General features: G+C 52.6%; 1 protein-coding gene across 6 annotated transcripts in view; it reads left to right on the top strand.

Annotated features, from left to right (window-relative positions):
• The window catches only part of SYNJ2 (synaptojanin 2), a 97,865-nt gene that overhangs the window by 66,459 nt on the left and 17,323 nt on the right, over window positions 1-14,083 (top strand). For all 6 annotated transcript variants that reach the window (XM_046005518.1, XM_046005517.1, XM_046005516.1 and 3 more), the window contains 7 exons: window positions 4,465-4,656; window positions 6,007-6,088; window positions 6,859-6,999; window positions 8,517-8,709; window positions 10,844-11,002; window positions 12,564-12,720; window positions 13,714-13,831. In XM_046005518.1, the coding sequence (XP_045861474.1) occupies window positions 4,465-4,656; window positions 6,007-6,088; window positions 6,859-6,999; window positions 8,517-8,709; window positions 10,844-11,002; window positions 12,564-12,720; window positions 13,714-13,831 (1,042 nt within the window). The remainder of the gene's footprint in view (window positions 1-4,464; window positions 4,657-6,006; window positions 6,089-6,858; window positions 7,000-8,516; window positions 8,710-10,843; window positions 11,003-12,563; window positions 12,721-13,713; window positions 13,832-14,083) is intronic.

Raw genomic sequence — 14,083 nt, 5'->3', positions numbered from 1 at the left:
ATAAAAAATCCTGTTGATCATCTCAGTAGATGTAGAAAAAACATTTGACAAACTTCAACTGATAAAAATTCTCAACAGAGTGGGTAGAGGGAATTTGCTTAAACATAATGATGGTGGTTGTCTATGACAGGCTCACAGCCAACATTACACTCAGTGGTGAAAAGCTGGAAGCTTTTCATCTGAGATCAGGAGCAAGACAAGGATGCCTAGTCTGGGCACTTTTATTCAGTGTGTAGTAGAAGTCCAGCCCACAGCAATTAGGCAAGAAAAAGAAAAGTTTTCTTTTTCTAATTCCAATTAGAAAGAAAGAATTAGAAATTCTAGAATTAGAAATTAGAAAGAATTAGAAAGAATAAAACTGTCATTATTTGCAAATGACATACTATATATAGAAAACCCAGAACTGTTAGAACTGATAAATGAGTTGAGTGAGGTAGCAGGATACAAAATCAAAACACAGAATTCTGTGGTGTGTTCTATACATTAATAACGAATTATCAGACTGAAAAATTAAGAAAGCAGTTCCATTTACAGTTGCGTCAGAAAGAGCACCATACCTTGGATACATTTAACCAAGGCAGTGGAGGATCTGTACTCTGGAAACTGTAAGACACTGATGGACGAAAGTGAGAAAGGGGCAAATAAATGGAAAGCCCCCCTGTGCTCCTGGATTGGAAGAATTAATTTGTTGAAATGTGCATACCACCCAAATCATGTCCAGATTCAGCGTAATCCCTACCAAAATTCCAGTGGCATTTTCCACAGAACTAAAACAACTAATGTGAAAATCTGTGCGGAATCACAAAGGCCCTGATGAGCCGAGGCAATCTGAGTAAAAAGAACAGAGCTGGAGGTATCCGGCTCCCTGATTTCAAGCTAAACTATAAAGTTATATTAAAACCGTATAGGATTCAGGTAAAAACACAGAACAATGGAACAAAATTGAGAGCCCAGATTGAAACCCGTGCTCGTATGGACAGGAAATTTATGACAAACCAGCCAAGAACATACAATGGAGGAAAGACTGTCTCTTCAGTAAATGATGTTGGGGAAACTAGACAGTGGTACACAAAAGTCAACTCCAAATGGATTAAAGACTTGAATGTAAGACCTGAAACCATAAAATTTCTAGAAGAAAACACAAGTGGTGAGCTCCCCAGCCTTGCTCTAAGCAGTATTTTTTTGGATCTGACTCTAAGGGAAGGAGGCAAAAGCACACATAAACAGATGGAGTTACACCCACTAGAAAAGCTTCTGCATGGCAGAAGAGATCATCAGAACAAAAAAGCCAGGGGCGCCTGAGTGGTTCAGTCGGTTAAGCGTCTGACTCTTGGTTTCAGCTCAGGTCGAGATCTCAGGGTTGTGAGATCAAGGCCCGCGTCAGGCTCCATCCTGGGTGTGGAGCCTGCTTAGGATTCTCTCTCCTCCTCTCTCTCCACCTCCCTCAAAAAAAAAAAAAAAAAAAAGGAAAGGCAGCCTACTGAATGGGAGAAGATTTTTGCGAAGCCTAATTGGATAAGGGGTGAATATCAAAATATGTGAAGAACTCCTACAACTCAACAGCGACAACAAGAAATCAGGCAACTGATTTTCAAAAAAATGGGCCGAGGATCTGAGTAGACCTATTTACAAAGAAAATGTATGGGCGGTGAAGTGGCGCATGAGAAGATGTTAGCATCATTAGTAACAGGGGATGCAAATCGGAAGGAAATAAGGTCTAACCTCACCCCGGTCAGAAAGACAACAAGCACCGGAGAAGGCTGTGAAGATGAGGGAGTCCTTGTGCACTGTTTGTGGGAAAATAAATTGGCACAGTCACTACGGAGAGCAGTACAGAGATTCTTCAGGAAGTTAAGAATAGAACGACCATATGATCCCGCTCTCCCACTTGCGCGGATTTATCCGAAGAATGTGAAAACATTGATTCAAAAAGATATTCATGCCCTTCTGTTTGTAGCGGTGTGCTGTGGTGCAGCCACGTTCCCATCAGTAGATGGATAAAGAAGGTGTGTGCGTGCGTGCATACACACACACACACACACTACACACACGCACACGCACGAATACTACCCGGCCACGAAAAGGAATGAAATCCTGCCATTTGCAACAGCCTGGATGGACCTTGAAGGTAGTAGCTAAGTGAAATAAGTCAGGTGGGCAAAGACAGTTACCACATAATTTCACTCGTGTGGAGTCCAAAACAAAACAAAAGCAAACTTACAGATACAAATAGATCCGTTGTTACTGGGGGGGGGGGGGGGCAGCTGGGTGAAGGGGGGTCAAATGCCTGGTGATAGATGGTAACTAGACTTCTGGGCGTGATCCTTCCGTAGTGCAGCCAGGTGGAGTGTTGTAATGGTTTCTACCCGAGACGTATAGTGTTATATACCAGTTTTACCTGTTTAAAAAAATCTATTAGACTTGCAGGTCCTAGGCCTGGGGAAGTGTGCCATAGGGGGGCTTATTGGGGTTTTCTTTATTGGGGTTTCCGCAGGAAAGGGAGGACAGGGTAACAGTTCAGGCTTGGCCAGTTTGAATAATTCTGGTAGGCTTTGGGTGAGAGGCATGGACGTCCCCCGCTCCTGGCATGCCCGAGACAGAGGAACATACGAGCTACGTACACGGTGGCCGCCATCGCTGTAGTTCCCGGGGGCCCGGGCCATGAGTCTGAGCCCGCTCTTACGCGTCCTTGTGTATTTCCAAACCGAAAGAAGGGGGAAAGTCGAGAAGATGCTGCAGGAGACCCTGTACTGTTCTACGTGTCAGTTTCTTGGAGGGCTGGCTTGGACCAGTTTTGGTCCTTTCTCAGCTCCGGTGGGTTCTTGGTCCCATCCCCAGTCATCATTCATCCCAGGGAGTCGCCCGTGAGAGTTGCTTCCTTTCGTTAAGCCCCCAGGACCCTGTAGAGCTGAAAGAGGAGAAGAAATGCTTGTCTCCAGGGACCAGGACGCCTCCGGGGACCAGGATGCCTCCTGCTCTCAGGGGCCAAGACTGTCATGCTTCTGTCAACAGCTAAAGGTTTTTTCTTGTTACTCGAAATGCAGTTGACGTATGACACTGTGTGACTCTCATGGGCACAACATAATGATTTAATATGTGTGTACGTTGTGAAATGATCACAGCAAGTCTAGTTAATATCTATGCACACATAGTTACGAAAACGTTGGTTTTTTCTTGTAAGACCATTTCAGAGCGACTCTTAGCAACTTTGAAATACGCGATACGGGATCATAAAGTCTGGTGTTGCTGCTGCACGTTCATCCCAGGACTTACCGGTGGTGTAACCGTACCTTTTGACTCCCTTCACCTTTCCCCCGCCAACCCCGTGACCCCCCGGTCTGTTCTATCTGTAAGTTCATGGTTTTTAGGGGTTTTTGGTTTTTGTCTTCCACCTGTGAATGAGCTGGGCAGGTGTCTTTGAGGGAATTTTAATGGCACTTTATCCCCTAGACCCTATAAATGCTGTAGGGTCTCAGTGGAGAAGAAGGGGGGAACCCAGCATTTTTCCTTATAAGAATATGTAAGCTTTAAGGAATTTTTGAAAAATGAATCTGCCCGTGCTCTCCGTGGTTTCACAGCTGCTTTGCTGCTCTCATTCTTCCACGGGGTCTGACTCTCACTTGGCTTCCAGTAGCCACGGTGACTATTTGCGTCGACCCGCAGACAAGGCCAGCTCGGTCAAAGCTGCGGGAGGGTCTGCGTAGCACAGTGCGTTGTTGAGTAGACAGGTGGGCGTGACTTCTGTTCGAGGTAAGTCACCAGTGTGAAACATGGACTATATTTTGGATATCCAGAGGGTGGACCTGGTTCAGAGCAATGATTTTTTAAAGTCTTGAGTCCAATATAAAGCCATGGAAACATCTCCTGAGGGATGGAGGGTGAAAAAAGGCAAAGATAGGGTAGGCTATTTTAAGTTTTAGATAAAGGTGTTTAAACTGTGGTAGGTTGCAGTGTCCCCTCGCTGATGTCCCCCTGGATCGTGGAGGAAATGTCATGGCAGAGACTCCCTGTGGGGTCTGGTCGGCTAACGCGTGTGGAGGAGGAAACTCTGGTCCTGTGTTTTCAGGACTTTGTGGCAAAAACGCCGCAGGGAAACGTACTGGTTATCTATGGTGGCTTTAGCCTCTTTTTTTTTTTTTTTAAGATTTTATTTGTTCATTTGAGAAAGAGATAGAGCACAAGCAGGGGGAGGGAGAGAGGGAGAAGCAGGCTTCTGGCTGAGCAGGGAGCCTGATGTGGGTTTCGATCCCAGAACCCTGAGATCATGACCTGAGCCCAAGGCAGATGCTTAACCGACTGAGCACCCCAGGGGCTTCTGGCTTTAGCCCCTTCCCAGCTTCTTGCAGAGCACCCCTGACCCCCGTCTGTAGGATCCCAGCCCCTTCTCCGACAGGGAGCCCCCTTCATGGTTTCACACGTGGTGGTGCAGCGCGGACACACGGGCCCTCTCCTGCCTCCTCGCAGTGACGCCCAGGATCCTGAGAGCCATGGCAGAGCGCCAGTCGGAATTCACAACCTTCAAGCGGATCCGCATTGCCACGGGGACCTGGAACGTGAACGGAGGCAAGCAGTTCCGGAGCAACCTCCTGGGCACGGCCGAGCTGGCCGACTGGCTGCTCGACTCCCCCAAGCTCGCCGGCCTCACGGGCTCCCAGGGTGAGCACAGCGGCCTTGACCGCCCCATGCAGAGTCCGGGGGGCCCTCGGCTTGACCTTTCCCCGCAGCCTGTGACTCCCGTGATTTGGTAGTGGATGTTCTCACCCAGAACGTTCAGGAAGGTCTCGGGGCTTCCAGAACACATCTGGAAAATTGTGGGACACCTTGTCTCTTCCGAACGTGTGGCAGGGTGGTCGGGGTGGGCAGTCTCCCGGAAGGTAACACGGAATGGCCTCAGGACAAGGGGTTGAAGCAGGAATGCTCTTCTGCGGGCAGCATGGCTGTGGGGCGGCTGTTTCCAGCTCCCTCGGATCCTGCAAGAGAGCCGTGATCCGCCTCTCGGCTGTACCCGTTCTCGGCAGCGGCCCCGAGCCTTGCCCAGAGCCCATCCCTCCCTGTCCCGGGCAGTCTGTATCCCCACCTCTGCTGCCTTGTGGCACATGGTGACTTGAGTCCACGGCCCAGGGTTCCTGGGGTTCCTGTGGCGGCAGCGACCATTCATGGTGTCCCCGGGGCAGGCCCGTAGGTGTGGAGAACGTGAGAGCAGCCCCAGCTGAGGGAGCTTCCCTCCCCTTTCTCGGGTCTCCCTTTCTGCCGTGCTGGGAGCCACGGCCTGGCTCGAGGGCTCAGGGGCTGAGTGGCCGAAGGTGGGGAGGCACTGGCGAGATGTGGCCCGTGGCCGGGGTGGGGGGGGTCCTATTAACCCCTCCACTTCCCTGTTAAAGGGGACATGGAGAGGATGTGTGCGCAACACCTCGGCTTGCTGTGCTCCCCGTAAAACACATTTCCGCAGCAGATCCGCGGTCCCCAAGCTGGACAGGGTTCCCCCTCCTCCAGCCACCAGGATGGCAGTCCCCTGAGCCAGGACCCATGTCCCGTCAGTCCGTCATGAACCGGGCAAGGCCTGGCCCCGCACTGCGCAGAGTTTGGAGGGACACAGGCAAACATGGCACGTGCCTTTGGGTCCGATGCCTGTGCGGGTGGCCGGGAAGGAAGAGAGACCACAGGGCAGTGCCCTTGCTACCCGCAGTGTGGGGTGGGGACTTCACACGTGTCCTCTGATGGATGCTTCATGACGTCCTTGGGAGATGGCAGTCCTGTCCCTTCTGAAGACAGAGGAACAGGTTTAGAGAGGTCACTGATGTGCCCCAGGATAGAGACCGGGAAAGGCTGTGGGCACCGGTGAGGTGAGGGAAGTGGGGATCAGCATGGAGCCTCATGGAGCCCCTGGACAAGTGCGCCCAGGCAGCGGCACCCCCGGGCTCAAATGGGGCACACGGGGCACCCCACGAGTCCACGAACGCAGGCCTTGTGCTGTCTGATTTCCCTCAACTCCCGCCTTTCCCGCAGATGAGGACAGCCCGGCTGACATATTTGCCGTGGGGTTTGAAGAGATGGTGGAACTGAGCGCGGGGAATATCGTCAATGCCAGGTGAGCGTCCGGGCGCGGCGGTGCGGGGTCGCACCCGCAAACTCACCCGAGGCTCCCCGAGGCTGGTGCCAGGCGGGGAGTGGGACACAGGGTCCATCCTGCTTCTGCCTCTCCTGCCCTGTGGCCCTCGGTGTGTGGGTTCTCCTGATCACACTCCCGCCCCGCCCACACACACTCACAGATGTGCAGCTCCCGCTCCTCGTTCCTCACAAATTAAGGGAATCGAAGGAAGGGCGGGTTACAGCTGTCGGTGCTCCGGCGGTGTGCGGAGGCTGAGTCACGCTGTGAGCCGTCGAGTGCACACCTGGAGGGCGTGGCTGACGCCGGGCTGGGGGGCGGGCGTTGACTCACCTTTCCTGGGGAAGGTGAGAAGCAGAAGTGCGGGGAGAAGGTGCGTCTCTTCTCAACACCAGATACAAAGGACCGGAAACCGCTGCATTGACGTTTTGTATAGGGTCAACTGGACTTTTTCTTCCTTGTTTAATTTCAAGGAACTTTCTGAGCAAATAACACCTGATCTCCGTAGCTCTTAGGAGCAAGGTGCTGTGATGGGTTTTCGTGGCAGGGGTGGGGTGCGGTGTGAGCGATGATGGGTACGACACAACCAGAAATACGCGGATAGCCCGCTGCGGAGCTGAAAGCTTGGCACTAACACGGCAGAGGGGACAGCGTGACAGCAGTCCTAGGAAAAGGATAGGGGCTGAAGGAGTCAGTGGGAGAGCCCATCTCCAGCAGGACGTGAAGCTTCATTTCTTTCCCGTCTTTTCCAGTACCACCAACAGGAAGATGTGGGGTGAGCAGCTCCAGAAAGCCATCTCACGCTCTCATAGGTACATTCTCTTGACTTCGGCACAGCTGGTGGGCGTCTGTCTGTATATCTTTGTACGTCCATACCATGTCCCATTCATCAGGTAAGAACATTCGGTTTATGAACATCTGGGGGACGCGGGGTTGTTCGTCTTGGTGTTTTGTTCAGACTTCCTCCCCCTCCTCCCCTCCTGCAACAGGAATCAGGACTCGCCGTTATTCTAGATAAATGTAGCCACCCCCCCCCCGAGGAAAAAGCAGGCTGAATAGAATATTGTCTGGAGATTAAAAAGCCGCAGTGGGAACCTTGCGGGCCAGGAAGCTGAACGCTTTCAGAAGGAGTGATTGTTGTCCTCCCGGGCTCAGTTTTGTGCAAGGAACGGGATTCCTTGTTGACGTTTTAGGCAGGAAACCTCTGACCGAGAGCTGAGTAACTCGGCGGGAAATGCCAATGCTTTTGTCTGTTTTAAAAGCGTTCTAAATAAGACGTGGGCAGAACGCCGCTCCCGCTGTCACTCCACTGAAATGCCCCTCAAGTGGCTGCTGTGTGTGTGTCAGAAAGGGAAGCCTCAGCAAATGGGTGCCCTCTTAGGAAAGAGTGTGCGCGTGTGTGTGCGTGTGTGTGTACAAGTGTCTGCGTGCATGCGTGTTTTAAGGTTTGGGAAGAATTTACCTTTTCCCTCAATGACTCATAACCTCCCACTGCTACCTTCTCACTCATGTCCGTAGAATTTCCTTCTGTGCCCAGCTAAACTCACTGCCCATGCCAGGCTAGACCTTGCCCCCTCCTGGTTAAACACCTCTGAGTATTTAGAGGACCAGAGGCATGCCGGGGGCCCTGCTGGGAGAGCGGGACCATGCTCCAGCTCACAGTCCTCATCTATCACTTTGGGAAATTCCTTAAGTCCGTGTCCCCCCGACTGTTTGTTCTGGCAGTTAGGTGGTGTCCAAAGTGCATGAGTGGAAGTCAGCAAAGGTCAGGGTCAGGGTGAAGGTTAGATTTGAACCGTGAGAGACGGAGCGATGCTTGGGAGCTCCAGATTTCCCAGCGGCCGTCCTGGGACCCCAGCCTCTCCTCCAGTAGCCTTCTGGGCTGGTTATCCCCTTGCTTCATCTGCCCACTGATAGTCCCAGGGAGCAGGTGTCGGCCTTCCAGTGCCTCAGGCTCCGTCCTGCAGACCCGTGCACTCACACGTGTGCGTTGTCACCTGGCATCTCGTGTGAGCAGGTATCTGCGAGGAGGCCGCCTAGGCACGGGGCAGCCCGGCACCAGTCACTAGGTGTTTCCTGTTTCTTAATGCAGGAAAGCCGTGAGGGGTGGGCAGGGAACGGGGCTGTCCACACGGCCTCAGGGGGACGGGGACTCGGGAGGACTTGGGAGCGCAAAGCAGGGCTAGGGGTGGAAGCTTCCCGGATGTCTTTGTGAGCGCGGGACCCTTGAGAGCTGGGGTAGTGGCGAGGGTCCTCTGCCACGGGGAGAGGAGAGAGGTCCGGAGTCGCCGGGTGGCCTGGCCGCCCAGAAGGCCATCCAACAGCCGAGCCCCCCGCTGCCACAAGCTGGTTTACAGTCTTCCTTTTTAGCCGCTAAGGAGCGGCAGCGTGTGTACCTTGTGTGTTGCAGGGACGTGGCCATCGACACGGTGAAGACGGGCATGGGGGGCAAGGCCGGGAACAAAGGGGCCGTGGGCATCCGCTTCCAGTTCCACAGCACCAGCTTCTGCTTCGTGTGCAGCCACCTGACGGCGGGGCAGTCCCAGGTGAAAGAGAGGAACGAAGACTACAGGGAGATCACCCAGAAGCTGAGTTTCCCCATGGTGAGAGCACACAGTGGCCTGGGATGTGACCTGGGCGTGCCTGCTAGCTGCCTGCTTGGGGCGGCCGCACACATGGTTTTCGGGGCTGCTGATAGAGGCTGGCATGGAGTGGGGGATGGGAAGTGACTATAGGAGGGTCCTTGCCCCCCCCCCACCACCAGGGGGCTCAGCTCCCCGGGAGGGGATGTGACCTGGGATGGGACAGTAGAGCCAAGCCCTGGGGATGTCCCTGGAGTATTCTGTGCCCTGTCTCTATTATGTTTCCCGAAAGTCCTTATGCACCCCATGTTTTCTTGGCATTTTGTGCGTTTTCTGGTTCACTGTTCATGCTTTGTCCAAGTTGGTGAAGAACATCTGAATCCAAACAGTAGGAGACTTGATTTTCTTAAGAGTCATGGTCTTCAGACCTACCTGCTGTTGCAGCTCAGATAAGAACACCCATTTTTTGGGAATCTGTGTGTTCATGACCCAGGGGCCCTGGATCCTCCCACCTGGGCGCCAGGTTGCAGACAGCCTGCGCCATGCTGCCCTCTAGCGGTGGCAGGGGTTTCTATCCCAAAGCCGGGGGTCTCTCCAGACTCAGATTGAGATGTTCCCCTGCCTGCAAGTAGACCATTGCCTGCACAGCTTCAGCCTGGTGCAAACCCCTGTCTCCCTGCAGTGAGTGGAGGCCAGCCCTTTCCATCACACGTTCTGCCCGTGTCTGTGACTCAGCTGGCTGGGTCATGGAGCTCTTCCCCGTGAGGCCAGATAGACCTATAAACCTGACATCCTGTGTACTGGGCTATACGAGTACTCGAGGCAGAATGCCTTCATTTTCACTAATAAGTGCTGTAATCTCTGCTGTGGCTTTTATTTCTTGGACTAAAGAAGAAACACGCAGAGTTGGGAAATTTACGACGTGACGTCTTCCAGACCACAGAGGACACGATATTTTCTTTGTGTGTTCCTTTAGTTTAAAAAAAAAAAAAAAGTCCAACCTTTCTCACTTAAAGTGCTACTTTGAAATAGGAAACTTGGGACACATGCAAAATATTCAAAGGGTTTAAAATAGAGCTTTTTTTTTTTCAATAGAATATTGGCAATACCTGTATAAGTTAATACTTTACCCCTGAGCTGCCCAGCAGACTAACCACTAGCCACAAGCAGGGATTTGAATAAAATGAAAAGTTCCTTGGTTACATGGGCCACATTTCCTGATGGCCACTCAGTGGCTGCTCGTGGCTGCTTGAGGCTGGTGGCTCCTGTTTTGGACAGCGTGGACGGAGAACGTTTCCATTATTACGGAATGTTCCGTCGGGCAAGCAATGTTAATCTTCTGCCAGATTAGAGTGGAAATGCCACACAAGGATAGTAGAAACAGATTTTGGAGTTAGGCAGATCTGAGTCCAAAGCTGCCTTTATTACACATCAGTGTAACTGCAGCAGGTTCTTTTGAACTTTTTATTTTTATCTAAAGGAGAACCGACAGTGCGTGCCTCACAGGGTTGCTGTGCGGGCGGTGTGCCCCCAGAACAGAGCCCGGCACCAGGTAGATGGGCGATAGGGGTGGTGTGTTGTGGCTGCTGTCGTTGGCGCTGTGATTCATGGCAGGGAAGGAAGGGCGAGGGTCCCATGCTCTCCAGAGCTGTGCTGGGGACCACAGGCTCAGGGTGGGCCAGACAGGGCAGGGGGAAGGAAGAATGGGATAGAGAGTCACAGGAGGAAATTGGATAAAATCTGTGACATTTTATGAAGTTGCACATTCTGGGCATTTTGATGTTTGTAAGCCTGAGCCTCATAACACTGAATGTTCAGACGACTCGTCTTTGGTATAGACGTAAGGAAAGCAGGAGCACAGCCTGATCTCAGAGCTGGGGCCGGCACGGTGAAGACGGGCAGTCGTGGTTCCCCATTAAAAACGAACTTTCCCCAAACCACTCAAAACCACTATCATTTAAAATGAAGGAAGCCACGAAAATCTCCCCAGCAGGTGTGCAGGATTAAGGAGAGATGGGATGCTCTCTGTGAAGTCTTTTGTTAAGTAGCTTTTTAGGAAAAAAGACATCTTTATCCTCTGCCTGGTGAGCTTTCCTCCCCCTCTCCCACCTCCTTTGCAAGATGGGCCGGAATGACTGTGATTTTCTTGAAACAGGGAAGAAACATTTTTTCTCACGATTATGTGTTTTGGTGCGGTGATTTCAACTACCGCATTGACCTCACTTATGAGGAAGTCTTCTATTTTGTCAAACGCCAAGACTGGAAGAAACTTCTGGAATTTGATCAGCTGCAGCTACAGAAATCAAGTGGGAAAGTAAGTTGGACTCTTCAGTCTACAGCTGTGCCTCCGTTGGAGTCGGGGGGGGCGGGGGACACGCGTCTGCAGTGAGCACAGTGTTGTGAGGCTGCTGAACACTGGTGGGTCCAGGCCAGCCTCATAGGGCCGGCTGTCCTTACATATACTTAGCCATCAAGCGACACTCCAGTACTCTGTTTTCATGAGATCTCTGTTTCTCATTGGCAAGCGCACTAACATGTTAGAACAATATCTGATAGACTTTATACACCAATTTGGGCGGATAATCCTCAGGGCCATCCTACAAATTCGGTATTATACCCATTTTATAGACAAGAAAGCTGAGGCCCAGGTCCAATGAGCCCAAGGTCATACAGTACAGAGCCATGATGCCGCTCACAGCTGTCAAGCTACAGAGCTCACGTTTATCCCCTACATGACCCATGTGCAGTTTCTCTTTTAAAGATTTATTGGTTTATTGTAGAGAGATGGAACATGAGTGGTGCGGGGGTGGGCAGAGGGAGAGAATCTGAAGCAGACTTCCCACCGAGCGTGGAGCCTGACAGGGCTTGATCTCATGACCCCGAGTTTATGACCTGAGCGGAAATCAAGAGTCAGATGCTCAACCGACTGAGCCACCAGGCACCCCCCACCCCCCACCATGTGTAGTTTTTTAGTGACGTGATAGGAAAGATTCAAGTATGGATCTGCTCTCAGTTCCTCCAGGTCACCCCGGCCAGCCTCCGGGTGACCCAGAGCGTGTCTTCTCCAGCTAACGCCGTTGCTTGTTTGGGTGCCTGTTAGCTTTGTAGCCGGCGGAGCTGAGATGACGGGAGCATAGCTGTACTCCGTTTACCTTTTGAAAATAAAGCGACTGGTCCCGTGTCCGGAGGCGTTGAGGTCTCCCCTACAGCAAGAGTCAGACATTCTTTGAGGTACCCTGTTCACTGCCCGCTCAGCCTGCCACGGACGTGGATTGCCGAGGGGTGACCAGACGGAAAAGTAACCACACCTTCCCTGTCTAGAGCAGGTTTTTCTTTCTTCCTCCTACCGGTGCTGTCCACACCCTCCCGCAGGTGCCCGGAGAGAAGTAGTGAGGTCTTTCCAGGGTCTTCTCACAGCGCTGAGGCTAGATCTAGAGCCAAAGAGAAACAGAATTCAGTTTCAGGTCTGGGCTTCCATTTACGCAACTCACTCCGTTAGCGAATGTCAACGAAGGCCTTGTCGGGTTGGACCGGGCATTGCACTCACTCTGACGCTGAGCAGATGGACACCTGGGATCCTCGCCTCGCGCCTTCCCCTGTCTCCCGGGCACTGAGGTGGACGGTGGTACCTCGGGTACCCGAGCTGGGTGGGAGATCCCGGGGTGGTGTGTAAGTCAGCGGGATGATCAGCCATCCCTCTCTTGCTAACGAAATAGCACACCCGTGTTCAGTTGTAAACATACTTACAACTACAAGGCAGATTCTGTCTTTTTTGGACTAGAGCACTCTGGAACGTGCTTTTTTATTTTGGGTTTTTGCGTGCAACATACAGAATCTGGAAGAGCTAAGGGGGTCTTGGTCTTTTCTCCCAATAGATTTTTAAAGACTTTCATGAAGGCGCCATTAATTTTGGCCCTACCTACAAGTATGATGTTGGCTCGGCCGCCTACGACACGAGTGACAAGTGCCGCACCCCTGCCTGGACAGACAGGGTCCTGTGGTGGAGGAAGAGGCACTCTTTTGACAGGACAGGTGCGTGAGACGTGCGTGCGTTCGGAGCCGGTCGAGGCTGCGCGCTCGATAGCGCAGAGGGGAGGTCGGTCACATTCGCTCAACACGGCACGCTTTGTTGTAAATGACAACTGTCTTGACCCAGAACTATAGGAAAATCATTCCAGTTGGGAGCCCCTAAGCTTTGGGAGTTGTGTTTTGGGGAACCCCCTGGCGCTCCCCATCCTTGCATCCCTGCAGGGCTGTCTCCTTCCCCCCGCCTGACACACACACCCCGCACCGTCTGCCTTCTGTTCTGGGTGGACAGCAAGGAAGGAAGCCTCGGCTCTTTCCCTCCAGCGACTGTCCCTCTTACACACGTGCGCGTCATCCCTCACGTTTCATTCAACCGAACGCTGACCTGCTTTAGGCTCCAGCTCTGCGTCGAACGTGAGCCAGACGCAGGAGACGAGCGTTTTCTCTCAATCGGTTGTCAAGGACATCTTGAATTGCTAGCGACAGCCCACCAGGAAGGGTGGTGGATTAGAGCACCGGGAGGTCAAACAGCTCTGCTTTTCTGGCAAGATGGGTGCAGAGATTTCAAAGCCAGGGAATCCCGTCATTCAGATCAGTCTTTGGACATCTGTGGACGTCGTCCAGGCATCGAGATGCAGGCATACCGTGATGTCCTTGGCCTTGGCTTTGCCTACACACAGGGCTGCAGAGTTCCTGTGTTCCTGTAGCCCCTGGGACGGGAACCCCACAGCTCCGTCTGCATTCCCACTCGGGTTGTCCCCTGGGAAGGACGTAGCAGCGCTGGACCATCTACATACATTCTCTAGCCCAGACCCCCGCTCCCGACCCTGACCTCCCTCCCCACCCCCGCCCAAGCCAGCCCAGGTTAGAGCAACCGGGTCTGAGACAGGCGTGTCCGTGCGGTAGATCCCTGGCGTGAGCTTCCTCTGTCCGCGTTCTCGTATGTTAATACCGTTTTGTGTTGTGTGTGGGTCTCTTGATTGGCACCTCTGCGAGCAGCTGGAGAACTCAACCTTCTAGACAACGACGTAGATGCTGACAACACCGTCAGACATTCCTGGTCTCCTGGCGCCCTCAAGTATTACGGCCGAGCTGAGCTCCAAGCGTCTGATCATAGGTACGGCCCTCGCTGCCGCCGGCACGTTGTCCTGGGCTGCGGAAAGCGGCGTCTGCTGCTCCCTGCAGTGAATGGACATGCTGTCCCCCGCGGAATGCGTGTGTGCACGCGTGTGAAAGACACCAAAGAACGAAGAAGAGGGAGACCACTAGCTGTATCCCCAACACCAAGAATTAATCCGGGTTAGCGTGGCGATTGGCCCCATCATAAATGACCTCAGGGATGAAAATTGCAAAGGTGCAGCCTATTTTG

This window comes from Meles meles, chromosome 5 (genome assembly GCF_922984935.1).
Source record: "Meles meles chromosome 5, mMelMel3.1 paternal haplotype, whole genome shotgun sequence".
NCBI lineage: Eukaryota > Metazoa > Chordata > Mammalia > Carnivora > Mustelidae > Meles > Meles meles.
This window is presented reverse-complemented; position numbering and strand designations above follow the sequence as displayed.